The sequence below is a fragment of the Vespula vulgaris genome, chromosome 12, assembly GCF_905475345.1.
Source record: "Vespula vulgaris chromosome 12, iyVesVulg1.1, whole genome shotgun sequence".
NCBI classification, from domain to species: Eukaryota; Metazoa; Arthropoda; class Insecta; order Hymenoptera; family Vespidae; genus Vespula; species Vespula vulgaris.
The window spans coordinates 330,491-358,444 of NC_066597.1; the positions used below are offsets into that span (position 1 = coordinate 330,491).

Below are 27,954 nucleotides of genomic sequence, written 5' to 3' on the forward strand. Positions count from 1 at the left end.
AATCGCATCTCCTTGAGATGGCTCGTCTCGCTGAGAAGGACACGTCATCGAGTACACCCTTTTCTCCCAGCTCTCGAGACGCTCGATACGGGGATGGTCCATGGCTCGACGGGGAGAGAGAGAGAGAGGGAGGGGGCGGAAGAGGGGGCTGAGAGGTGGATAAGAATGGTAGCGGTACGAGAAGGGGCGACGAGATTCCAAAGGGGGGATTGCTCGAAAGAGAGTTTTCTGACGGTGCGTTAATTCTACGACGCTTTATTAGTTTTAGTTGCCGACGAACGACACTGGGATATTAAGTTAATTCGTTCGTTTAAGCGAAATCTTAACACAAACGGATCAGAATATATTCACTTCTTTAATATATTCAGCATCGATTAATTTTACTCGGAACGTGTTGTTTGACGATAGAAAGAGATTAGATCGTATCTAATGGCCTGCACGTTGGTATTTAAGGGAACGCATACATTTGGATCTTGCGAATAAATTGCAGGCATTAGCACGAAGCAATCGCACTTTGGCGACTTGAAATAAACCCAAAGAACCCTCGTTATCTCCGAGGCATTAGCTTACCGACGACAAAGAGTCGCGAGACGGCCACGCACGAAAAGAGGGTGCCTGCTCACGGCCGTGGTACGAGAGTGGAAACGACAAAACCAGAATAAAGTGGTAAACCTTTGTCGAGTGAGTTTTAATTCGGCTTTTATCCGTGACTCGGTGCTCGAATATTTTCATAAATCAGAGCTTACACCGTGAAATTATTGTTTTTATCGTTTACAGTAGGGAGTTGGCTGAGAGAGGAAAAAAGATAACGGAAGTAACCGGGACTCGGTTACGAAAAGATATATCTTTTCGGAAATTATTATTTGTCGTTGGCACTTGACGATTCCATTCGGTTATCGCGTACCTTTTTATCGCTTATCTTTTTCAACTTTTACTCGTTAACGATGAAACGACACGTGGAAAGACGAGAGAGAGAAAGAGAAGAAAGTATGGCTCACAATGGTAATAAAAATTGAGAAGGTAACTCGACGTTTCCGGATTTGTCCGGAGCTCTTCGGTGAATAATGGCATTTTCGTGATCTCGAGAGGCGTGGACCGCTTTCGTCGAATTTGCACGAAAGTAGGAGAGGAAGAGATGCTTCTGAGAATAGTTTAACTAATGTATCTCGACGATACTCTCGATCGACGCGTCGGATGGAATTGAACGGCACATTGAGAGAAATACATTTAATAAAAAAAAAAAAATATTTCGTTCTAATCCGTTCCATTGGAATAAACCCGAGCGATATCTTCGTTTAAGCGAGCGAAAAGCGTTCTCTTGCATTAGCAAATAAATGAAATCGTTCGTTTCCATCATCGTCGGGAACTAAAATCCGTTGTAAAGGAAGGAAGATATACGTTGGAGAACTGCATTCGATGTATCCGAGATTTGTTAAAGGATCGTAGAAACTCGACGGGGGGTTGGACGAATCCCTGTTCGTTTGAGGCATTCTCCGAGTCGAAAGCTCAACGAAAGCGCGTACTGCAGTCAGGCGACGTAACGTTTCCAAATTAGCAGCCCTCAATAACATTTACGTCGTTGCGACGGCGAAAGCCCGTCAGAGCGACGGCTCTATTATCCTTTCGTCCTCGGATGAGCCACGCCATTAGTCCGGTCCTGCATCTACGGATAAACTGGTACGATCGATCCGTCGGAGATGAAACGAATTGATGAAAGCTTTTCCCTCTTTTAGTACTTACCTCTTCTTCTTCTTCTTCTTCATCTTCACCTTTAGGATCATCGTAGATTGTATTTTCTCTCTTTATCTTTATCTTTCTTCGCTCGTCCCGTCGTAATTTTTGTCAAAAGAAAAGACAAGAGAGAAATAGTTACTTCCGTTCGTCGTTCTCGTCGGATGCCCAAGAAGAAGACCCACAAACGTTCATATGCATGGACAGAGGGAGAGAGAGAAAGACGAAAAGAGGACTGATTCATCGTGTTACGAAGAACTTAACAATTGTCTAAAATGCTCGCAATTACGAGTTTGGAAGGCGCTCTCGCGCGACAAACTCACAAGCACTCCGGACTTATCGAGGTTTAAACGCTCTCTTTCTCTCTCAGTCGTCCGAGAGTTTTCTCTTTGTTCGTGGATCTCTCTCTTTCTCTCTTTCTATCTTTCTCTCCATTCAGAGAAGATCGCGAAAGAAAAAAGAAAAGAAACAAACGCAATTGCGGAAAATTGTTTTGCGATTAGTGACGTTTTTATTCTTACGTGATATTCCTCCCAGAAATTCTAACAAAATATTTTCCAGCAGCTTTTGAGTAAGTTTTAAACGATTCACGCTTACTTATAATTCCTGCAATAAAAATAATTAAGCGAGCGCCTATCTAAAAATCAAAGCCAACGCGAAAGCTTATCAATTAGGAGCATGCTCTTGGTTCGAACGAACGGAATACGGCTAGAAATTCCTCGACGCCCCTCGCATATACATAATCTCAGGATCTGAAACGTCCTGCGATAAAATCGTGTTTCCTTCGATCGAGAGTCGAGAAAGAGAGAAGGGGAAGGGCTCGCTTAAGGTTCAGCCAGCACGGAAGAAACGTCGATATCTCGCGAAGATAAGGAAACAAGGAAGGATATTAAGCCGCGAACTGGCACGATTCAATCTCGATCGTTGAGAAACGAACTTAATCGAGCTCGGGACACGTTGACATTGCTACCGTTGCTGCCGTTGCTATTGCTACTATTTCTGCCGTTACTCTCTTGCCGAATTGCGTTATAAATTTCATATCGGCAGATATAAAAGCCTGGCAGAATCGATCGGAAGCCGCGTGAATTTCGTTTCTAGTTGGAGTATTGGATTTGTTGCAGGCTGCCGTACGCTCTCCGGTTATATGTCCTCGTCTACTACGTCATCGATCGATTTAATGCGTTTCCGTCCGGAATTATTTCGGGAATATCAAACGCAACGGCGGTCGTCCGGGATACAAGGTACGAGTGAAATACGCCGTCTATAGGCGCATCTACCTTCGAAGAGGGAGAGAAGGCGTCTTTGAGAGAAGAAAAGGAATCGTTAACGACCTCGGTAGAGAAAGTATGGGAAGGGTTCGAGTCGATTTTCTTTTCCGACTTTAATAATTTTATCATTAATTACACCCTTCGATCTCGGCGTGGAACTCGTCAAATATTCATGACTCGCTATTTTCCATAGAGGGAAAGAGAGGACGTTAATTAACCGACTATCGAAGACTAATTCACGGGGACTAGATTCTTTGGCAAGCGAGGATATAGCAGAAAGAAAATATAGGAAGGAATACGTTGCTCGATGACTGTGTTTTATTTCGAAAAGGGAAGACGAGGAAAAACTTTGGGACGGACGATCAAGAGGCAATGTCTTGATCAGTCGTTGATCGAGCATGCATTTGTAAGGACATTTTCGATCTTATACGAGGCATTGTCAAGATTCTTTGAAAAACAAATCGATATATCGATTCGCGCACGATTAACTCGACGTTAAACCAATTAATTAGCCATCGACCGAAGCCCCGAAAGAATCGGATCTCTGAAGAAAAAAAGCAAAACGAAAGGAACGTAGTGGGTACGTACGAATGGAAAGCGAGAAGAAGAAGGTTAAATTTCTCTTGGAAAAATCGCAGTAAGAGATGCACTGAGAGAGACTGCGAGGGCAGATTTCGTTCGCTCACGGAAGAAAAGGAGGAAGAAGAAGAAGAAGAAGAAGAAGAAGAAGGCAAACGCTCGCGAGCCGACGCAACCCCCTGTGCGTTTCCTACCCTTCAAGCGGAGCACCATCTATCCGAGTACACAATAGTAGTAGCAGTGGTAGTAGTAGTAATAGTAGTAGTAGTAATGGTTGAGTACAAGGATGAGAAGGAGCTAAAGGGAGAAGAATGGTTCGCGATAGTAGCTGACTAGGTGCGCAAGCGCGTGTCTCCGACTCTGTGCGCGAGCGCATTGGCGGCTCGGCTCGGCTCGGCGTCGACGTCGACGTCGTTTTGCGAGAAAATTGATTCTGCGCGAAAGAGGAATACCCAGAGAGCGAGAGAGAGAGAGAGAGAGAGGAAGCAAGAGGGAGAACGAGCCACCGACGAACCGGGGGTCTTCGCACGCTGACACAGAGACAAACTCGGAGCACGAAAGGACGACACTCTTTCGAGGACGATCGACGATCTCGCATCGACATATTCTCCTTCTTTTCCTTCGTTCAAGAAAATCCTCCGAAAGATCTTCGTATATATACCCTCCCTCTCTCTCTCTCTTTCTTTCTTTCTCTCTCTCTCTCTCTCTTAACCAATCACATTCAAGTGACTCGATCGCTATTATGTAAGGGGATGTTACCCTATCGTCCACCATCGTCGTGTGTTTTCGAGTTCGACGATAATCAAAATCATCAAGAGAGACGACTGCCTTCTTCTTCGTACGAGTGTCAAGAAGATTGAGAATAAGGAAGTTGAGAGGATCTCGAGGAGTCTTTCTCTCTCTCTCTCTCTCTCTCTCTCTCTCTCTCTCTCTCTCTCTCTCTCTGTCCCTATCTATCTCGCACACACTCACTCCGTCTCTCGCGACGATATGCGAAGAGACACGGTGGACGCGAGACGAGAGCAACGACGACGATCGAGCAGATACCGAGAATAAGAGAAGTGGACGTGAATGCGGTCTGTGCGACTCGGCCGAGGATACTCCTCCTTCGATGGATCGAAAAATTCTCATCCTCGCTCATATCCTGGGTGAGTACGAATTATTCTACTTCTATACTTTTTCGTCTTCTTCTTCTTCTTCTTCCTCTTATCGTTAAATATTTTCTTCGCGATCTTCGATTTTTGTTGCTCTCTCAGCATCCCTCTGTCCCACTTTCCCGTCTCTCTCTTTCTCTCTTTCTTTCCTTGTTTTCTCCCTCCGGGCCGTTGCCCCTGTATCCTGTATGGATTAGCCGAGTTCCTTGCACTCGTTTCGTTCCTTGCTTCGAGCTTAAACACATTGAAATAATAGCTTTTCATTCTTTGTCTTTTCCTTTTGTTCCTTCTTTCTTTTGTGTGTCTTCTTTTCCGCTTGTATCTCTTTTTGTCTCTCCTCTGGCAGTTGGCAAGGATTTTTCTTGAATTTATCTTCTCTCTTGGAGGATGCTCTTGCAAACGGGATGAGCCAGAGAAAGGAGGTGAACGATCCTTTTATTAGCATTCGCGAGGATCGTGCCAAGATTCGCGAGAAACGAGTCCGCCTTTCGACGAGATCGATCATGCCGAATCTTACTCCGTGCGTTTACGTTATCCCTTCGTTGTAAACTTTATTATATATTTTATTTCTTTATTTTCTTCTCTCGTTATCTTTGCAAAGAGGATTTGAAAAAGGAGAGACAAGCATAGAACGTGCGATCGGAGAGAGATGAATTCTAGGGCCGTTCCACGTGGCGCTCATTAAGTCCTTCTTACACGACGAAGAGGATGTAGGAAGATAGGATCTCTGATAATAACAGAAACCATTAGCCGTCTAATTGAATAGCGTTTTTGACGTACATTTTGCGACAGCGAAACTTTTTTTTTCTTTTTCTTGTTCTTTATTAAATCGATAAAGGGGTCTATCCGTGTAGCGTATCGATCATAATTTTAATTAAAAAATTAATTATTTTCCAAGGTCGATCTGTTCTCTATATAATTACGTAATCCTCGTGGATGCTTGCGGATTTTGTTCTCCCTTTCTTCCATCGTATCCGTACGTAATAGTTGAAAACGCGCAGACCTCTCTTTTCGATAAGAGAAACCAAGCGAACGATCGTTATCGTTACGTTGGAATTATCAGCGACGCGGAAGATCCTTGGCGCCTTCGAGTTACGTTCTCCGCATCCGGAGGGTTTCGAACCGGACGTTCCTAACTCCTCCTCCATGCTGGCTCGATTGTTCGATTCGTCCCTGATCGTAACATTTTCTTTTTATTTATTTTTTATTTAGCTATTTCTTTTTTTCTTATTCTTTTTCATAAATATTCATCAGCCATCTCGTATCTTTGAAACGTTCCTCCTTTAGAGCGGGAAGAAAGGAAACATCCGTCAACAAAGACGTCGAACTCGATCGCGGATATCGGTTATCTATCTATCTGCCTCTTTCTTTTTCCATCTCTTGTGTATTTCATCGACCGAACTCGAGAACGTTGGTACGATAGAAGGATTCCCGGCTTTGGTTTTAAGACGGACAAACAGAGCTTTCGGCTCGGCTTACCGACCGCGGGGATTTATTTTCTAGACGGTCTTTCTGTAAGCGTACTTTCTTCAAACAAAAAAGGAAGAATCAAGAGAGAGGGAGTATCACGGATGAAAGAAATAAAAGGAAGAAGGTAGCTTTGATCGTATCGTCGATAACACGAGCTTTTTTTTTAACAAAAACTTAATATACTCGGTCTTAACGATCCTTCTTTCTAGGCACGACTACCGAGAGGGTCTTTTTCTCTTATATATATATTTTTTCTATGTTTCGTGCACAGACTTCTGGATAATGCGAACGTCGAATGCAAATGGAAAAGAGAATGCAAAGAGAATAAAAAGGGGGGTTTATATAACGTCTCAGCAATTTTTTTTCTCTCGGAAAAGATCTAATCTCTCGTGCGATACGCAAGCAGCACGAGTTCCGTTGTCTCGATGTTCGATTCGAGCCTTCTAATAAATCGTATCGAGCGAGAGGGAAATTTTATCGTGAAGCAGACGTCATTTTCCTTTACTCTCGCTCTCCTCTCCCTCTTGAAATATGCTTTTATTTTCTTAACTGGAAGAAACGCAACGTACTTGCTCCCTTCTGCACGAGTATAAAACGCGCGAGTACCGTGCGTTATCGAACTGTCGATTCCATTGCAACGATCCCACGAGGTCTGCGGATAAAAAGTATTATCGTTGCATTAATCATTTTAAACGTCGCTCGTCATTAATCGACTTACGTATTAAGAGAAGAAATGCGCGACGAAATACGAACGATCATCGATATCGCCGGAGACGTTAAAGCGGTGAATCGAAACGGGGTAGCCTGTACGCGTATCTCAGGACGAATTGAATTTCCCTCTTTCTATTTTTTCACCTTATTCTCTGGACGAGTAGCACCTTCGCGCTCTTGTTGCACGGATGAAAAATGCACGCAGTAGCACGGGCGTTAAGGATCGAAACGCGCGAGTTTACTCTCGAGGAATACGACAGAGCCCGCAAATACTCGAAGCTTTTCGTTTGGGCTCGCGATAACGTTCATCCCTGTCTTTCTTTTTTTCTTTTTTTCTTCTTTCTTTCCTTCCTTTTTCCCTTCAAACCACGTCGATGTCGTCGTGTCATTTTCCATTCTGTTGCGCGGTGTTCGCCCCGTCTGAATTCGTCCGTTTATTTTTTCATTCTTTTTTCTTTTCTCTTCCTATCCGCAAGAACGTCTTGAATAGACCGTTGCTTTAAAACTCGAGTCGCCTTTTTATAACGAGAACGTAGTGTAATTCTCCGTGGCAAGCGACCCGATTTATTCCGAAGACCATTCTCCTTTTCGTGCGAGAACGATTTCTTCGTCTCCCTCTCTCGTTCTCGTTCTCAAGAAGGAGCACAAATTTTTCCGCCGTTGCGGCCCGAAGAATATCAAAAGGAATCTTATTCATGATCGGCGTTGAAATTCCAACGATGACTGCGACCACATACCGAGCTTTTTTCGCCTTCGGAAGAGTCACGTCGTCGCTGGGTCTGTGCGACGTGACGCGAGGCGTTAATAGACTCGAATGCGCGATAGAAATTAGTCGACATTTTGAAATATTTCAAGATTGTAGGAGTTTCAAGGTCGAAAGCAAAAAGAACACAGTACAGGCATAGAGTCTAAAAGGAAATACCGAGGAGGCGAGAAGTAATTTACGAAATCCTTGAGGTAATCGTAGCGCGCTTTAACGACAGCGGTCGCGAGCGTGCGAACGTTCCTCCGTGGCAAGTGCTCGGAAACGCGATCGAGTCGCCTGGCGTTAATCGCTTCTCTTCTCCCCGTTCCGACACTTAATCGCGTTGATCTAATTACGCGAGAGATTCCATTCGTCGAAACGCCGAGTTCAAATTTTAACGACACCTCACTCATCCCACTTCCCATCCCATCTTTGGCCCGGTTTCATCGACGCAGGAAAGTCAAAGTTCACGTTTGTTCGCGTATACTCGACGCTATCGGATTCGCTCGACGAACACGTGGTATTTGTACCGCGTCAAATAATGCAGCTCGATAGTCGACGATGAAGTCGAGCCGATCGGAGGAGAAATACTCATATTCTTTTTCATTATCGTCAGGAATCTGCTCTGGTCTGCGAGAGGTCCGTGTCCAGATACCGACGGCCGTAAGGAAAGGAGACACGGCCTTGCTGAATTGTTGGTATGATATAGAACAAGACCCGTTGTATGCAGTCAAGTGGTACAAAGGGGGTCGAGAGTTTTATCGTTACGCTCCGAACGAGAACCCAGTCGTCAAGACATTTCCCAATGGGAACTTGACGGTAAAGGTGAGTTTGTAACACCGCCTACGCTTTCTTAGTTAGCCTATCTCTCTCCCATTTACTTTCCACCGAATCGACTTACCGACACCTTTTTATCTCTCGCTCTCGCGTAATCTCGAGGAACAGCTCTTTTCCGCGAAAGTACAAAGAAAAAAAGAAAGAGAGGAAAAAGCAGGTATATCCCGAAGGAGCAAACCTCCTGGAGGATTTATCGTCTTAAAAAGAGGGAGAGAGAGAAGTTGGATGAAGAACAATAATCGAACCCAGTAAAATATGGCATCGAGATATTTCGCGAACAAGTTTTCGAATTGGAGAGGGCAACCGTTCTCCTCTTGGGTCCTTCTCTCCTCGTAAGACCTTGAAAGGAAAAGGTATGGCCCTTAGGAGGATCGTAGCTCGGTCTACGAGGGTAGTTTTACACGACACGGTCCAATGATTTAGCGAGCTTTTGATTTACGCGATATCTCGATCGTATATATACGCGTATGTGCCTACGTATTTTTTTTGTCCACGAAGGATACGATTAATTTTATTCGCTCCTTTTTTCCTATTTTTCTTTTCCTTTCTTTTTTTTTTTTGTTTCAATTTCTCTTCCGTCCTTCTCTCCCCAGAGAGAAAATCTACAATTTTTATTCGACTTTATCGTTCCCGAAACGCGCGCTCTCTCTCTCTCTCTCGAATTTGTTCATAAATTAAATCGTTGCTCGACGAGTCTGATTGTTCAACGTTAAAATACATTGTTACAATACATTGTTAAAATACCTTTTGTTTACTTTTTATTTCTCATTCGTTTTAAATAAACGTTCACAAAGATCTCGATGGAAATGCATAGTTTCTAACGCTTTACACACGAGCCATCCTGCATGTACATATCGTAACGTCGTTTTCCTCGAAGATACTCGAAGAGTTTTGCTTGTTAAAGTCTAATGGATGATGTAAATTAATCGCTCGAACGATCGGGGCCACTTTGCGCTACTCTTAAAAGCGAGCTTTCTGTCGTCGTCGTCGTCGTCGCCGCCGCCTCCCTCGTCTTTGGCACGTTCCTTACAATTTTCTTCCAATAGCGAATCCTGTATAAGGAAAAAAGAAAAAAGAAGAAAGAAAATAAAAGGAAAGGAAGCTCGGCATGACTATGTATGTAAGATCGCTCGGAGAACGAGTTCATTAACAGAAAAATATCTTATCTTAGGGCGAAACGTATTATAAAATTACTCTCGACACTTTCCCGATGAAGCTTTTCCCCGAACGACGAGAGTTGATTATTTTTTTTCTTCTTATTCTTCTGTCGTTTCCAACCCTTCTCGCAACCTCTCTCTCACCGCAAGCTTCGTTTAATACCACGGTACCGCGACTCTATGGGAAACCTTTTCCACGAAACGTTTCACGAGGCAATACGCTTCTTCTTCCGCTTCTTCTTTTTCTTTTTCTACTTTTCTCACGAACGGGAATAACAATATCTGCGATAAAATTACGCGAGAGATATTTTTGTCGCGAGTTCTTCTTTTCTTCTCCTTTCGTTTTATTTTATTTTTCTTCCTTTTTTTTCCTTTTCTTTCTGCGTTATCGCTATTCGGTGACGAAAGGGGATCGATTTCATTTTTATCCGCTGTAACTCTCCTAGCCCGAGAGAGGAGAGACTTTTTTGTAATCGTTTTTGTCGAGCGGAAGAAAAATATTAAGTTACATTCGCAAAGGAAAAAACATCCCTTTGAATCATTAAGTAATTCACGTCATTGTTTCGAATAGATTCGAACGCGTGTCCGACAAAAAATTGCCGTTCTTACGAGAGAATGTTTGTAAAGGATCATCATTTTTTGAGACGATTATAGGGAATATTTTGTAAACCTATGAGCGCACGTATCGAAGCTCGAGAACAATTGGGCCGAAATTGTTGGCGCGTTATCGAGCTGATAACAAAAGATCTATCTAACTACCTGCCCAAATAACTGATAACTTTGATCGCGTGCATTTAATCTACTCCTTTTTCTCCGTCCCTCCCTCCCTCTCTCTCTCCCTCCCTCTTTTTCTTTTTTTCACGCAGGGAGATTCTCGAAAGCACTCGATTGAATTTTATCGAGCTCGCGAGAAACAAAAGGACTCTTGTGTAACGTTTAAATCAGAATGTTTCGATGCCACCACCCTCTTTTTCAACCTTGTTTCCTCCGTGTTGCACGTAACGCATCCCATAAACGATATCGTCTACGACGAATAAACATAAAACGTTGCATCTAGGAGACGCCGTCTCTCTCGATCGATATTATTCGCAATAGAAAGAAAGACAAGGGAAAGAAGCCCGTGCGATCCAGTTCTCTCTCTCTCTCTCTCTCTCTCTCTCTCTCTCTCTCTCTCCTTCGAGTCTGACGGTGGTCGGCTCGGGATCGATGCAATCCCCGGGGAATATTATTAAACGTAGAAGCCAGATTAAATTTATATGGATATTATATTGTTTGTCGAACACGCGAATTGGAGAGGGTCAAAATTCCGTGCTTGCAATTTTTAATAGACTACGCGTATTTCGGCATTGATTATATTTCGATTACGGAATGATCGTTTCTGGACTACCGAGTTTGTTGATTTTTTTATATCAGAAAAAAATTCAACTCGCAAAGGGAATAGGAAAGCTTGCGTTAAAACGTTTATCGGTGGCATGCGTTTTGTGGTATCTTTGAACGTCGTTAAAAATTCTTTCGATGCTTTTTCGATGATCGTGAAAGATTTTCCTCTTTGACAAGAGGTTTAAGGGCGCCAAGGGAGCACTCGTTGCTAAAGTACCTGTCCGAAAGTTGTTAGGAAAATATTTTATGCAGATTACTGTCGTACTCCCAACTTCATCGGTAGATATGTCCTGTCTCTCTCTCTCTCTCTCTCTCGCGCGCGCGCACACATACACACACACACATACTCTCTCTACTGCTGTCTAATCGCTCCCTCTTTAAAGTCACGTTTTAAGCAAAGAAAATCGATGAAAACGCTATTTAATATTCCCCGTACTTTCGTACTAGCGCTTTCACCCTGAGCTTCCCTCCAGCCAGGCCACAATCTCTTGACTTTAATGACACGCTCGTGCTTCGGAAGCGCTTGAAAAAATAAGCTCCGAGCAGAGTCTGGGACTTTTCGTACAAAAGCTCGTGTTCAATGGCTCGTATGTGCGTGTGTGTGTAAGAAAATGAAAAAGGAGAGGGAGAGAGAGAGAGAAAGTCTACTTAGAGATATTCGTGCGAGATAAATTAATGAGCAGACCGACGTAGAAGGTAATTAATGTAACGGCCGAAAAGAAAGAGAAATAGAAAGAAAAGTTGAAAAGAAAAGTAGATCGGTAGATCGAACTCTCAAAAGGGCGAGATTGAACTTTAAGATGATTTCAAAGGTTCGTATTAATTTAATTCGACGATGAAAGAAGTATGAGGAGAGGGAGAGAGGAAAGGGTTGAAACGAGCGCCATTAGAAAGGCCGTTTAAAGTTCTCCAAGTAATAAAGGGGCTGGTCGTACGCGTTAAAGCGTGTAATTGACGGAGATAAATGTGTCGTCTGCAGAGATAAGCGTTTTTTTTCTTTTTGAATTTCCCACCTTTAGAGAAATCAGAGAGGAGAGAGAGAGGGGGCAAGTAATTAGGAGAGGGCGAGAAACACGCGTATCGTTCGAATTAACGTCACCCTTTCATTTTTCTAAAGCGTCGTCGAAATTCTGTTTTCCTTTATGTCGCAGAAATCGGAGAGCAACGCGACGCAAGTAGCTTTGACCAATCTCGAGCTGGATGCTGCAGGCTTGTACAGCTGCGAGGTATCCGCGGATGCACCCTCCTTCCACACGGCCATGATTTCGGCCACCATGAATGTCGTCGGTAAGCATAAATATTCAAAGTTTCTCTTAATCCCCAACTGCAAATCCCGGCAACTTTCGATCCCCGTTTAAACGAGCCAACAAACCTCGAACAATTTGACTAGAGCTTAATGTTCGGCGTTACTCTTAATAAAGAAAAAGGAATACGGGAAGATAGATAGAGAAGAGATGCTCCGGTGCATCCAATATCCTTGATAGGTGTTTCGAAATATTGCAGACGCATCGATGCGTCGAGTAATAAGGGAAAAATCTTTTCTAGTTGTTTCTATATTGTGCGCTCTCGCTTCAATTTCGAAAAGTTGAATCGCACGGGAGTGGGTTGCGCGTGAGAGAGAAATGGATGGGTGGGTGGATGGATGGGTGGGTGGATGGATGGATGGATGGATGGATGGATGGTATGTAGGGGTGGCTCGAGTCTCAAGACTTTGGCTAACGTCAAAGCTACGTTTCGAACGTGCTTCGCATACTTGCCATACATACGTACATACATGTAGACGTTGGTTCGTTTGCTTTGTAGAATTACCCTCTCAAAGGCCTTCGATACACGGACTAAGGAGGAAATACCGGATCGAAGATAGACTTCGTTTGAACTGCACATCCGGACGTAGCAAGCCGGCGGCCAATCTCACCTGGTACATCAACGATCGACAGGTATGTGATCGTCAACGTCGATCTTCGATCTTCGAACGACATTGTTCTCCCGCGACCTGGATACCGCGTATACGACGATATCTATTTCGGTTTGAAAATTTTCTATATTCGCTGCGAATACACACGTATTCTCTATCGCAGATATCAAGTAGTAGATATCAAGTTTGATTGGAGTATCAAAAAGCATATAAACGTAATTTAAAGGTCTTTCGAGATCCGACAAAGTCGGACTGGTGGGGGATAGAAGAAAGAAAGAAGAGAGAGAGAGAGAGAGATGGGTTAGCAATGCATGAGAAAACAGAAAAAGCTTAAATTCTCGAACAGATATCGCGATCGTTCGCTGCTACCGCTACTACCGAGTCGTTGCACGCCTTTACGATAGGGCGTAATACGCGAGAGCGTACTCGAAGCTTTAGAGATGGAACGGCCCGGTGCGAATAACGTGTTTATCAACGCGATCCTCTTCTTCGCTCGTACATTTATCTTCGAGTAAAAAGAAATATTGTTCTTTTTTTTTCTCTTTCTCGTTTACAGCCCATTCCATCCCACGTGAAAACGTACAGTCCGTTGGACACGAACGAGTCCGAATGGCAGGTGTCCCAAATCGGCCTTCAATTTCTCGTGACGCACGACCACTTCGTGAACGGCAAGCTGAAAATACGTTGCAGCGCTTCGATATACGACATTTATTGGCAGAGCACGGAAGTGAGCGCCGAGGAGGATCGCCCAAGGGTTATACACTATGAACCCGCGGCGACTATAATTGGTATCAACTATCTTCAACCACCTCCTAATTTTCAAACCGGCCAGAAGAAGCCCGATGGTCAAGTCGGCGTGAAAGGTGACTTTTACTTCGTCGTTGTATCTTTGTCGTTATATCTTTCTCCGGTTTTGGATATCGAAGAAAGTACGTATCACGTTCCATTAACGAACGACGTATTTTAAGCTACGAACGTTTATCTTCCTCTTCGATCCTTGAAACTTTGAAACGACGTTAACTGTCGCTTTGAGGTTTCACCGTCATTTTTAAAATAAACCGACTGCGTACGAATGCTCGCGATCTCGGGAGTATTATTGAAACTCGATAACCGTGATACGAAGTATATGCTCATGTTCCTAAACTCATTTAGATATCGTACTTTTCATTGCAGTACTCGGCTCGTCGGCGACGGCACTGGGATCCTCGTCGAGTCTGCGAATACTTTTGGAATTGTTCGTGTTTCTCCTAATTGCCATTCGTTAACCGTATGATATTAAGCGCGCGCTTTGGAGCTCTTTATATATAAAGAAAAAGAAAAGACAAAAAAAAGAAAGAAAAAAATAAAATAAAATATTCGACGTGCTTGTAAAGAGAAACGAGGATCGTGCTTAGTGAAACCATGATCCGACTTTTCTCCTGTCGTGAGTAAGGACGGCAAGGAGAGGGAGGGGAAGAGGCGAGAGAGAGGGAGAGAGAGAGAGAGCAGAGGCAGGTGCAAAAGATTCGGGCGCACATAACGAAATCTCTGGACACGTCGGAAAGGCCTAAAAAATAGAAGAAGGTATTTGTCAAAACGAAAATGACGAAATCGCCGTCCTCGGCAAAGATGTAGAAAAAAAGATATCTTCTAATTGATTCGATCGACGAACGTCCAAAGACGGTGCTGCGGCTTTTTGGTTCGTCGAATTCTCGAAACGAGAAGAGAACTAAAAGAGCTGAGAGGAAAAGTATATAAAAAGGAAAGGGAGATAAATAAATGAGAAGAAGAAAAAAAGAAGGAAGGAAAGAAAGAAAAAGACACGATAAAACGATGTATTTTATTAGACTCCGTACTTGCTTCCTTTCGGTGAGATCCAAAAACGTATGTCTCCGCGAACACGTAGGTGTAGTTTTGCGTGATCGTTAACGCCGCGGTCGTATGTCAAATCGATATAGTTTTTTTTCGTACTTTTATAAAACTACAAAAAGAGGGACTATAACTTATTAAAATTAGCGTGGCTCTATGCATACGTATACATATATACATACGTCGATGCGAACTTATATACGTATATGTGTGCGTATATAGCTATGTACGTACACAACATATATTATATACATATACCGAAACACAACGTTCACCACACTCGAGCATTCTCACGTATACAATGTGCTCTTTCTCCGTACGATCATCTCGATGGTACGCGAAAAGGGATATCCAAGAAATGGCAAAAATAAAAAGAGAAAGAAGAAAAATACGAAGAGGGAAAGGGAGGACGACGAGTAACGATAGGGTCCTGCCAGTGACGACTTGCACGAGGCACGTAATTAATTAATTAACAGCGTATGCGACGTAAGATTGTACCTGAAGCGGATGTTCGACGGAAATATTTTTGTGTTTTCTCTGACGAATTTAGCGAACTAAATATTCTCTTAAAACGCTTGTCGATACGGTAAACTTACAAACGACGTCAACGAAGAACCAAGAGAGACCGAGGAGGAGGAGGAGGAGGAGGAGGAGGTTCGAACTGGCTTTTCGTACGTTCCGCACGACGACGCACTTCGACGTTTGAAAAATTACTCCGTTCATTCCGAACGAATCAACCTTCGCGTTTCGTTTCGTTTCGTTTCGTTTCGATTTCGAACGTCCTCGCGTACTCGTACGTATACGATTATTATTATTTGTATATCATTGTTGTCATTACCTGTGTTGCGTTACGATAGAAACGAACGCATTTCGCGCTCGATTCGCGACCTTTGAGTTAGCCGGCATTGTCGCTCGATTCGATTCCCCTGCACTCTCGGATCGAAATTGTAACTTTAGTAATGGCGATTCGGTAACGAGTCGACAAACTATTTTAATCGCTGTCATTGTATAGGCGTTCACGCGTTGAAGGAACGTAAAGATGCTAGGACGAAGGAGATCGAGGATCGACCGCTTTCGAGGTTCGACGACGAAAAGCCGAGGACGAGAAGATCGTTCGAATTTGTCGAGAAAGAGAGAAAACGATTCGTGCCGGCTTTGTTCTAGCGTACGCATATATTTTTTTCAACGACAAAGATTGCAGCGAAATTAGGGAAAAGCGACGGAACGAATGCGAAAGGAGAAAAATGGCGAAATGCGGAGAGGCAAAAATAGTAAAGAAAGTGGAGAGAGGAGAGAAGCTACTACACGTGTGCCGATCACGTACACACACATACGTTTAAAGACAAACTGAATAAATGATTAACGTGATTAATAAGGTGATTGCAACGACTGAATATAATTAATATAATAATCTTCAAAGTGTGATCGTTTTTTCATTCTTTTCTTCCGCACGAAAGAAACCTCACGAGTCAAACGTTTTTCCTCTTTCATCCTCGACTTTGTTTCTTTTTTTTTTATATATATATATATATAATAATTTTTTACATCCCATCGTAAATCTGTTTGCGTGCGATCCCGCAACCGAAAGGATCGAATCGGAGCCGAAAGCAGAAACAAAACGTCTAAGAATCGACGCCACCTAAATAGAAGAAGATAATTTCGGAGATTCGGTCCAGTCGGCTTGGAGTCTGGCTTGCGTTAAACGCAGTTTGCAATATGGATCGATGATGAGCGCGCGCGCGCGCGCGTCTACACATCCGTTCGTTTGTTGCTTGGAGACGAGAAAAACGAGTATAGCAGAGAGAGAGAGTGAGAGAGAGAGGAGGGGAGAGAACAAATACGTATAAACGAAAATTCGTAGCTCCTTCCAGTAGCCATTCGTTTCGCGTCGAATCTAACCAATGAGAATTTCGTTCGATTTAGCAAGCTCCGTAAATTAGCCTCTTTCTCTCTCGCGCACACGCACGCGCGCGCGCTTTTTAAGAATCCTCATGTCTATCTTTGTATCTCCGTTGCTGCGTCTTCCTTGCGCAGTTTCGTATCGAAAAGTTTGGCCTTACGTAAGATTACGTTTTCCTCCGCAAATTTCCAGTACGAATCGGTGAGGACCGACCGCAACTCCTGACGCAACTTATCCTCGCTATAGATTAATTGGCAGAGGTTCAATTCTTTCGTAGCGCAAGGTCTCGACGAGAAGAGAGAGCTACGAATCTTTCCTCTGATATTAATAACTCGCGTTCTTTTTCTTTCTCGTTCTTTTCTTTTTTTTTTTTTTTTTCTTTCTTTTCTTCGCCGAATAACGATAAGTCTCGTTGACAGGAAAAATAAAAAAAAAACGACGTCGAAGAGCGATCGATTTTTTTGCAAGATCAATCACGCGTTCTTCCCTTTTCTTCTCCGATATCGATGATTCGTCGCTCCTTGATTATTTACGAGTCGTTCTGGGTGATGGAAAAAATATAAAGAAGGATACGTCGAAACGTAAGAAGGAAACTCGAAGGTATCGTCGCGTTCGAATCGATATATCGTAGGAAGCTGGTATCGTGAGAGATACATTTCGCGAAGCTGAGCACGTTCTCACGCTCCAGCGAGGGCCAAACGCGGTTGACTCGATCGAGGAGAGTCTTTCTTTTCCATTCGACCCTTCCCGTAACTAATTTTTCCGGACTCTCGGTCGTTCCGCCAATCGAAGCGATTGCGTGAAAATTCTCTCGTATCTATCAGGAAGAATCGAATTATCGGGAGGATATCTATAAAGAGGGAGTGAGTCGAACACGTTTTTCTTCTTTCCTATTCTTTCGTCCTCGCGTGGAAGAGGGGAGGCAGGAAAAAGAGAGAGAGAGAGAGAGACCTTGGGAGCTCGCCCGTTTCACCATGGAGATGACTTCAATGAACAGTAAGTGCGAGTGAAGTCTCTCCGAACGCTATTGCTTTCCTTTTCCTTAAATTCTGTGCGGTTGTTGCGTTAGACTCGAAATAAACCATCCGACGAATCTCGATCTTTCTTTGGCAACGACGAAAGGGAACGGTTTTGCGCAGTAAAACTTGGCACGTACCCCTGAACGATGGCTTCCATTTTCGAGCCACGGTATTCTTGCGCGATGGATAAATGGAGAGCCGAAAATGCCTGCTTTATCGTCCGGTGGAAGAAGCTTCGGGCAATGTTTCGTAGTTCCTCCGCTAGGTCGCAGCACGGGTCGGATACGCGCAACTCTCTTTGTTCCTTCCCTTGGAGAGATCTCCTCGACCGTCGTCGAATTAGTTTTGCCCGAAATTACGTTCGAAATGATTTGATTTGGAGATGGTTATCGTCGATCGCCGGCGTAACACGTGTCAAGCGCGTTATCGTTCTCCTCGAAAGTTCTCCTCTCTACACGGTGTATGCTCGTTTATCGATCGCGATCGACATCGACGACAAACGATTCCCGAGAATATGAGACAGCGATGATGGAATCGCGTTACAATTAAGATGGTATCGTAAAACGTACGAAGCATGGCTCGAGACGGAATCGATAAACGTCGTTTCGGCGCTGCATAGTATCTACGTACGTACGCGTTTGAATATTTTACAATAATGCGTTCTCTTCGTTTGAATCGTAACGACGTCAAACTAGACGCTACCGTAACGTTGCGGAGGACGGCACGATAACGGATCGATGTCGATCCGGACTCGTCGAAGAAGTCTGTGAGAAACGAGATATACGCGTACGTCGTAGCGAAGTACTCGTCGCGTCGACGATTCCGATCTCTCAAACGTTCTAATTTTCGACCAGCCGACTTTGGCTACGAGCCAAATCGATCTTCCGGATAGCAGTTTCGTACGGTATACGTCGTTGCGAAGAGTTAAGAAGAGAAGATAGATTTTTATCGACCTTCGAGGAAGAGACAACGAAGAGAAAATAGAAAAGTAAAGGATCGTCGACGTATGCGCGATCCGAAGGTATCGGTGCGCTTCTTTTTTCCAACGGATTCTTTCAGTCGTGTCCCGTTGAAGAAAAAAAAGAAAAAAAGAAAAAAAATGATTTTTGTCGAAGTCAACGACGCGCGATAAATCGACAAGCGATCTCAAAGAACTAACCTCAAAGTCCGTGCACCGGACCACGCATCGAACGTACGTTTTCCGTGCAAGGGCGATCGTTCTTCGATGCGAACGATTTTATCGATACGTTGCTCTAGAATCGAACGAGGTAAAATGCCATCGGCGTGTATGCGCGTCGTTCGTTCGAGAATGCATGCGTGCACGATCGAAATAAAAGATTCATAAGGATACCGATCGTGTTGGCGTGCATATGTCACGCGGAAGGCTCGATCCTACCTACGGCTAATGGATAAAACTTGTTTGGACTTGGGTCGACGAACCACGTTTTGCGTCAAAGTATCAAACGGGTCGTTCGTTTGGGAAGATAGTCGACGAGTTAGTGGAGCTGCACGCGAACGGTAAACCGCAACGAAGCTCGCGTTATCGTCTCCGAGACGAGACTTTATCCCGTTGCTCGACTCAACCGACTTGGAGTATTATTTGTTATTTATTGGTCGTCGCGAGTCGTCGATCGATCGAGCGAGCGAGCGAGCGAGCGATACGTACGAATTTAATCGGTAGATCGAATTGCTATTGGCGTTACGAAGGATTCAGGGTCTCTCGCGCGAGAGGATCTAGGACAGAAAATACGTATCGTGGCTCTAACGAATGATAACGGATTTGCAAACGAAGTAATCACATTGTCGGACATCCGTTAATGGAATCCCAAGCGATGTCGGGCGATTAGCTTGAAAGCTTATATAGATGAGTGTGTAACCGCGTGTACGTGTAGACGGAACACCGGAGAACCTTGAATAATCGGCAGTGCTCGGTCGACTGAGAAGATAATCGCGTGCTAGGAGAGTAGCTAACGGAGATAAGGCCGTAAAGAGAGGAAGGAGGAAGAAGAGACGCAAGAAAGGAGTCGTGCACGACGAAGGCACGGCGTGCGTGTGTCATCTAATAGGGATAGAGGGGGAGGGAGAGAGAGAGAGAAACAAACATCGACGAGAAAGAGTGGGAAGGAGAGTGGCATCGTTTTCCAGCTTGTATATACTCTCTCTCTCTCTCTCTCTCGCGGTTAGTGTCGCGAACGTGCTCGAGCGAGGAACGCTCGTTACTCTCCATAGGCGAGTCGGTTTTCGTTCGTTTTAGAAAAATCGGCGTCGTCCGATGCGCCTTCGAAGGAAACACGAAGGAAAACGCAAGGTCACGTGATCGTCAAAACCGTCGATAACAATGGCGAGATTCTACGCGGGAGATACGACTTTCTAAGGTTAGTACGATCGATCCATCGATCGATCCATCGATCGATCGCGCGAGGTAGCTCCATATGATCTCGGACGAGATAAATTCGAGCGAGAGCTTACCGAACGTTTTTCTTTTCTTTTCTTTTCTTTCTCTTTCCGAAAGTGCGCTCGTTCGAGTGGATCGCTCGATCGTGTCGCACCGTTCTTACCTCGGCTCGCCGAACGATCGACGAAATCGATTTCTCGCGACCTTCGAGAGTTTACTCCAAGAGATACGATCGAAGAGAAATCGTAGATAAAAGGATCGGTAAGGCCTTTCTCGAGCGCACGAATTCTCGCGGGGAAGATCGCGTCCTGCGGTTTATCGGAAATTGGAAAGAGAGAATCGGTAAGAGGAGGCGAGACGACCGATGCAGTTTCATCGTCGACCCTTCAACCGAAAGCCTCCGTCGAAGAGTTTCTCTTTGTATTTCGATTCGTCGATTCGTTCTCCCGTTAATGGTATAATTCTCTCGATTATCCGGATCGAGTTGAGAAGCCCTGCTCCTTTGTCTAATTCGGATTCTCGATCACGATAGCGATTCCCCTTTGAAATTTATCACGAACTTTAGAGCTCGCGTCTTTCGAAAGCGACTTTGCGATCGCGATCCTTTCGGCGGAGATACCATGACACTTTTGCGGCTCCCTTCTAATCCCGTCCCAAGGGCAAAGTTGAGTACCTCTGTTGCAGCGAGAGCGACAGGTTGTCGGTGGCACGCCTTTTGCCGAGTTACTCGTTGAAATAATCCATGCTCGTGTATTCCACGCGCGTTTCGTACGCCCACTTACAAGCTAGTAGACCGACGATGATCCTTTGTTTTAAACGTTAATTATTTTCACTCTACACGAGTGGACTACCTACGGCGCGGCTTGTTTCTTTTCAATGACAATGCGAGAGAGAGAGAGAGGGAGATGGAGGAGGAACGTTGCGCAACCCGATTACGGAGCAGTACGATTCCCTGATTACAGAATCGTCGAGTCGCGTACAATTTTCTCTTTCCTTTTTCTTTCGTCTTTCTCTCTTTCTTCCTTCCTTCCTTCCTTTCTTTCTTTCTATACCGTCTCGTAAACAGAACTCGAATCGTGTTTTTAAATAATAATAAATGTTCCCAATTGGCGTGCGACGAGGACGACGTTCGTCATCCAGAGAAAGCCACTCCAATTCGTTAGACGGTGGGTGTGTACGAGTCGATGCGATATTGATTCATCAAGGAGCACTTGTTCCAGCGGTAAACGCATCTCTAATCGGATCTACGCTCGCTCGGTCCTGTTACGGACCGACTAATGACATCGCTCGCGTATTTCATTTCCTCGTTCGATCGTCGTAAAAACGAATGACCCGGAAACGTCTTTTCTTCTCGAGGGGTATATATTTTTTCTGTTCTTCTCGTCGTCCCCTCGTCTCTCTCTCTCTCTCTCTCTCCTCGGAGCCTCCTACGGAAGAAGAGGGTTTAGCCCGTAAAAGGTAGAAAAGGGCTTGGGAGGGGAGCCGATTGCGATGGCCGTGCTTAACCTGGATCCACCAGGTGCGTTCAACTCGTAGAACGACGGTGCAGTTTATCCGCGGTCTTCTTCCAAACCTCTTGGCATTCCTTTCTTCCTCCAACTCGAGCGTTCATATTTTCCAAGAAATGTTTACCTTCGCCTCCCTCCTGATAGATCAAGAGACGATCGATCGATTCTCTTATCGCTCGATTTTCTCAAACGAAGCTATCGCCTTTCTTCCGTTGGGACGCGATTCTACGCGTCGGTGTGCTCGTAGATAAAAACTTTTTATTAAACGATATAAATCGGGTTGGATCGCGTCGTCTTGACGCGACTCGAGCGGCCACTTCGCTCTTGATAAAAGGTGAAAGTCGAGGTGATTTTTGAGGAGCGCACGGTGATATAGTTTCTTTCGGTTTTTCAACTTCTTCTTCTTCTTCTTCTTCTTCTTCTTCTTCTTCTTCTTCTCTGTCCTCTTCCCTTCCGCCTCTTCTTCCTCTCGTCTCGGATTTTCGACGACCATGGAGACGACGAGCAACGGTGAGTAATACCGAGGGATTCATTGTCGCACGAGTTGGAGTATAATTAGCGCGTTCTGTGTACCAGCTGCTAAAGTTTTCCTTGACTCTATATTTTATCGTGTCACGAGACTCTTACCGCGTCTCGTTCGATATAAAATTATCAAGAAAATGTAAGAAACGAGCTGGGAAGGTGAAAAATTTCATCTAGGAATTTGCGCTGGTCGCTAGGATAACGAGATAACCGCGATAAACTGCACTTACGTGGAGATCGATCGATAACGCGAGTCACGTGCCACGGAAATGTCATTGAGATCTCATTGCTTTTTTATCTTCTTTTTCCTCTCACTCTCTTTCGCGTTTTCCACGGGCAGTCGTTCGAGCTTAAAAATCGAACGAGCTCTTCGATGCATTGCGGTCGAAACGTTCGATCTACCTCCGATTTCATTTCGCCGACGCTAATTCCTACATTTTTCTACGTGTGTACGGAGCTTCGATCGCGTCTCTCCGTTTTGTCGATCTATTAGATGGCATTAGGTCGAAAAAATTGCGAGTGACTCGACGTGGTAGAATTTTATGCTTGTCCTTTTTGCGCGCAACTCGCAACATATAGGTGGGAAAGCATTCTTATCTGTTGAACCAATAACCCACTTTCATACGTGTCGCTCGATAACTTTCCTATTGTTTTCCTCGAACGCGAGTCCACCAATTTTTCTCTAAAGCGTACGTACGTGGATCGAGCGAAAGGATGTGCGGGATTAAACGAAAATACGAACAAAGAAACTATGCGATTACGTGAAATCTCTATATCGGGATGATAATAAATGAAAAGAAAATTGTTTTCTTTTTCTCTTTTCGAATAAAAAGGTAACGAGACAGGCGGTCGTCATCAAAGAGCAACAGCACACGTGGGTGACTCGATCGATTCGTCGAGGATGGGCTGCTGCGGGTGTTCGGACGAGGTCTCCTCCAAGGTGGAGCCCGGAGTGAGTTCAAGACAAATACGATTCTCCTACGCTTTTGATTTATTTTTTTTTTTTTATTTTTTTTAACAAACGTTATACACGAATACCGCTCGTAAAGCATTTTTTATGTTAGTTACAAGTTTCTTTCGTAGATAACTAACGACGATACTATCTTGTAATATACTTAATGCATCACTCGCTATACGCGTACACATTATTCGGACACGACTAATGAGAAAATTTAATTAAGTCGTTTCATTAATCTAACTGGATTACTATCGGCCGACCGGCACGTTCCTGTCGCAAGAATACCTTTTGATTCCATCACCGTGAAAGTCGCGAGCGGAAATGAAAAGTAAAATATCCGCGACGCTAGCTCGCTTTCTTAAAGCCGTTGATCAATGTCGATCCGTAAACGTGACCGGACAGCTATTTCACGCATTTCGTATTTTCAAAAGGGAAATGAAATTAAACGAAAGTTCTGCTGAAAAATTGAATAAAGAAATAATCAAGCGTTTCTCGTAAGCGGAGCTGATTTGAAATTCGCTAGTCTCCGTTTCATTTATCGTTCGTGACAAAATCGATTATTTTAACAAATTTTAACCTCTTCCATTTTACATTTCCTTTCTTTTTTCTCTTTTGCCCGGACATGCGTTTTCAAATCTAAATTGGAATTATTTTCAGACTCCGGAAAACGAAGAGATGGCAGCGAGGAGATCCGAGAGAATATTCGTAACCGATCGATCCTGTACCGATTTGTTAACTCTAATTATTCTAATTGCATTGCTCGGAGGTTTCGTAAGTGTAACCTTGCATTCACATACTAATAATAGAATCGAACGCGTTAATTTCATTATATCTTTAACGTAATTTCCGTTTTCAAAAAAAAAAGGCATTTCTAATAACAAATGCGGTAAAAAAGGGAGACATATATCGTATAATATATGGATACGATAACTGCGGTAACGTTTGCGGTCGTATCACGCCGAGCGAAAACGATCCTGCATTTAGTTGCAAGGGTGCGGACTACAGAAATCGTACGTAAGTAAAATCCAAAAAAAAAAAAAGAAAAAAGAAAAAGAAATCACGTGACGGATAATCGTATAATCGTAGTCGATTTTAACGTCGTTTCTTTAACACTCGTAGGTATTTGAAAATGCAGATCGAAACAAACGGTATAAAAACTCGGCAATGCGTCGACAATTGCGACGACCCGGACTATCAGTAAGTAGAATTTTTTAACGACGCCTGTTGTAACGTGGATGAAAGAAGAGATCGTCCCAACTAATGTTTTCTATATTGCAGCATATTCTTTCTAAATCGCTGTATACCTAAAAAACTAACAGACACCGCCATATCTCTGATAAAACGCCTCGGATTAGAAAATTTCTACAAAGTAATTAAATCCATTTGACTTAGATATTCAAAGAAGTTATACGATTCGCATTTACATTTTTCATTGATATTCTAGGAAGTATCAACTGATCTCAGAGTAGCTTGGAGAGAGCTGATGTATCTCTGTCTAATTGCACTTGGTTAGTGACATCATCAACGTCATCGTCATCGTCGTTATCGTTCATTATCATCATCGTCAGCCATCAACCATCATTGTCATTAATATATCATTGCTGTCATCGTCTCAAACTCGATCTCCGAATATCCCTCGATTCATTAATTATTCAATCGTTTTCAGCATTTTCTCTCGGTATTCTAATAGCCTTCCGTTATATGGTACAGTGGATCGTTTACATCGTATTGATCGGTGTAATCGTTGCCTGCATCGGTGGTACGACTTATCTTTGGTGAGTCCGATCGTCCTTCGATCCCCATCGGAATCCTATTTTCATGGAATTCCTTTTCTTTTTTCATTCAGGATGGCCTGGTATCAAGAGAAAAAAGAATTGGACTCGAAGGATATATCGGAGAAAGAAAATTTTGAAGAGGACTCGAGCCTGCAAGCATATTTTATTTACGCCATCGTCATGTCGGTCGTCACGGTCAGTCCACAGCTTTTATCACCGTCGAAAATCTTGCGAAAACGAAAAGGAAAGAAAGAAAAAAGTATTTCAATTTCTTCCCCGCAGGTGATCACTCTACTGATCGTTTTGGTGATGAGAAAAAGGATCGCTTTGGTGATGCAGCTCTTTCGCGAAGCAGGAAAGGCAGTATACTCGATGCCTGCTCTACTTCTTCAACCAATCTATGTAAATACAGATTGCTTTTTTCTTTTCTTTTTTTATGAGTCGTCAAAATTCAGCTACTGAAAAAAAAAACCATCGTTTCGACAGACGTACCTGCTGATTGGTCTAAGCATGTTCGCTTGGATTTATTGCATGCTCTGGATCGAAAGCGCCGGTACCGTTTACAGAAATAAAATGAGGATTAATTTTAGGAAGGATGCTCTTTTGATAGTAAGTAACGTCATTCCGAACTATTCTGAACTAAAGGACCTCTTAATGATAATGATTTTCAGACTGCCAGGTGGTACAATCTCTTTGTTTTCTTCGTCACGTGTGAGTTTTTCCTTGGTTGTCAGCACATGGTCGTGGCACTCGCGGTAGCTCGTTGGTTTTTTACAAGGTGAACTTCTTCCCGCTTCTCCAACTACCAAAACCAAACACGGTGTTAATCGGATTGATCTATTTTGGATAGAGATAAGAAGAGACTATCGTTGACCGTGACTAAAGGATTTGGATATCTCATAAGATATCATTTGGGTACAATAGCTTTCGGTGCTCTGATAATCGGAATAGTTCGTTTGGTCAGAGCGATGATCTCCTTCGTACAGAATCGTTTGAAGAAGTTCGACAACGACCTGGTGAGAGGAATTCTTTGGTGTTGTCAGTGTTGTCTTTGGTGCTTCGAGTGCGCTCTCAAGTTTCTCACCAGAAATGCTTATATCGAGACAGGTATTCCTCGCGTTCACTTCTATCGACGTTTCTTCTGCGCATTGATCGATCTTTACCGAATTTTTCAATATCGTTTTTCTTTCCAGCTATATACGGATGCAACTTTTGTACCGGCGGCAAAAAGGCTTTCCAAGCACTTTCGAGTAATATTTTGAGGGTCGCAGCTATTAACAGTGTTGGAGATTTCGTTTTGTTCCTGGGGAAAGTGTTGGTAGTGGTGTTGACCGTTATAACTGGAATTTATTTGATACAGGTACATATCCTTCCGTTCGTTCCTTTTACTCCCTTTTCCAAGTTTCTTTCTCTCACGTATTTATTTGCATAGAAGAAGGAAGGATTGCAACATCCCTGGGTGCCAATTGCCCTGGCTGGGGTATTGGCTTTTCTCGTTTCGCATTGCTTCATTTCGATTTACGAAGTAAGATTAACAATGATTAGAAACGTTTCGAGACGTTATCCTGAAACTTGATCGATCGATTTATTTTAGATGATCATAGACTCCATATTCCTTTGCTTTTGCGAGGATTGTGCGAAAAATGACGGTATTAGTAGGCCGTACTTTATGAGTCGTGGACTGATGGTAAAATTATTTTTCACCCAAAGTTTTCAATCGTTCTCTTTTTAAATAATACGTTTATTTCTTTTTTTTGTACTTTTACAGGAGTTTGTGGAAAATAGCAAGAAAGCGCTACGTCAGTTGGACGAAACCCAATGACACGACGTCGATTATCCGAGAAAGCAGGCAATTTATCTTTGATAAATGTCCAACGTGATTTCTCGCTTTTCAGTTTTTTTCTTCTTCGAGACAAACGAAACAAAAACAAGAAAAGAATGAAATGTCTCTGACGTATTTCAATATCGATAAAACAGAATTTTTTTTTTTTTCTAAATCGTGTTGAGAGTTCTAGGAATTCTTTGGAAATAAATTAAACGGAAGAAATACTTACGAACGACGCCAATGTTATGAATCATCGAACGGAGTCACAAGAGATTTCTTTCAATACTAGAAAGACTGTCAATTCATTCCTGGAAACTTTGCGACGTTCAACGCTTCGCGAGATCGTCGAGATCTCGTTCAGGGCTAATTTCTTAACGCACACATCAACGAAGATAGATTAGGTACAAAATATCGATTCTTGTTCCTAAAAAATATTACGTACAACGTAAGAGAAGAGATCGAAATCAAAACCGGAATCAGTAAAAGGAAGAAACAAGTGAAAAAAAAGTGATCGCATATTTTTATACGACAAAGTTACAATCTCCATAAATGCAATACCTTTTCCATTATCTTTACTCGCGCAAATGCTTTGGATATGTCTTTTATATATATATATTTTTTTTTAATTGAATAGATATTCCTTAAAGCGAAATCGATTACCTCGTTATTCGCAAAGTATTACCACGGGAGAATTTTATGCTCGTTATTATATTTACGTACTCGTTTACTAACAAACAGCCCATTGTGATTATACAGACTGCATTGTAAATAAATATATTCCATAAATCTTGATACTACGATATAAAATAACATTGGTATAATTCTTGCATCGCAGTTGCATGTTCATCGTTGAAAATACAGCATCACGACTTTGGATTCGTACGAGCATAGTTAATGTTATTATTTATACTTTATAGAATTACAGCTACTATTGTTAGTGCCGTCTATTACTACTGTACGATTAGGAAAATACAATTCTATACGGTTTGTTTCTATACTCACGTATACGTTTCTTTTCCTCGAATACTACGAACGCCCGAAGACCTTTTTTAATTGTAGAAGACTAGAGATATCGATTTAATAGAGAGAGAAAAAAAAAGAGAAGAAAAAAGAAGGAACGATCGAAGAGACAACAGGACGCGCGTATGTACTTGAACGTATTATTAGCACAAACGCTAACATTTTTATTGGTTTATTTATTTCCCTTTTTTTTGTATCTTTTCTTTTATTTTCTTTTATTCCATTCGATTCGGGCAC

General features: G+C 43.1%; 1 protein-coding gene across 1 annotated transcript; it reads left to right on the forward strand.

The window, feature by feature from the left end:
* The first annotated feature begins 2,778 nt into the window (after positions 1-2,778).
* Positions 2,779-27,694, forward strand: LOC127068140 (choline transporter-like protein 1). The gene is made up of 23 exons (XM_051003893.1): positions 2,779-4,726; positions 8,275-8,483; positions 12,184-12,319; positions 12,836-12,969; positions 13,504-13,830; positions 20,137-20,171; positions 20,410-20,451; positions 23,040-23,091; positions 23,755-23,868; positions 23,963-24,111; positions 24,217-24,294; positions 24,376-24,466; positions 24,542-24,605; positions 24,764-24,872; positions 24,944-25,067; positions 25,155-25,274; positions 25,359-25,481; positions 25,544-25,650; positions 25,723-25,979; positions 26,066-26,232; positions 26,305-26,397; positions 26,467-26,559; positions 26,641-27,694. Exons 1-23 carry the CDS (start codon positions 4,690-4,692, stop codon positions 26,692-26,694), a joined length of 2,715 nt encoding a protein of 904 aa, XP_050859850.1. The 5' UTR covers positions 2,779-4,689; the 3' UTR covers positions 26,695-27,694.
* Positions 27,695-27,954: the final 260 nt, after the last annotated feature.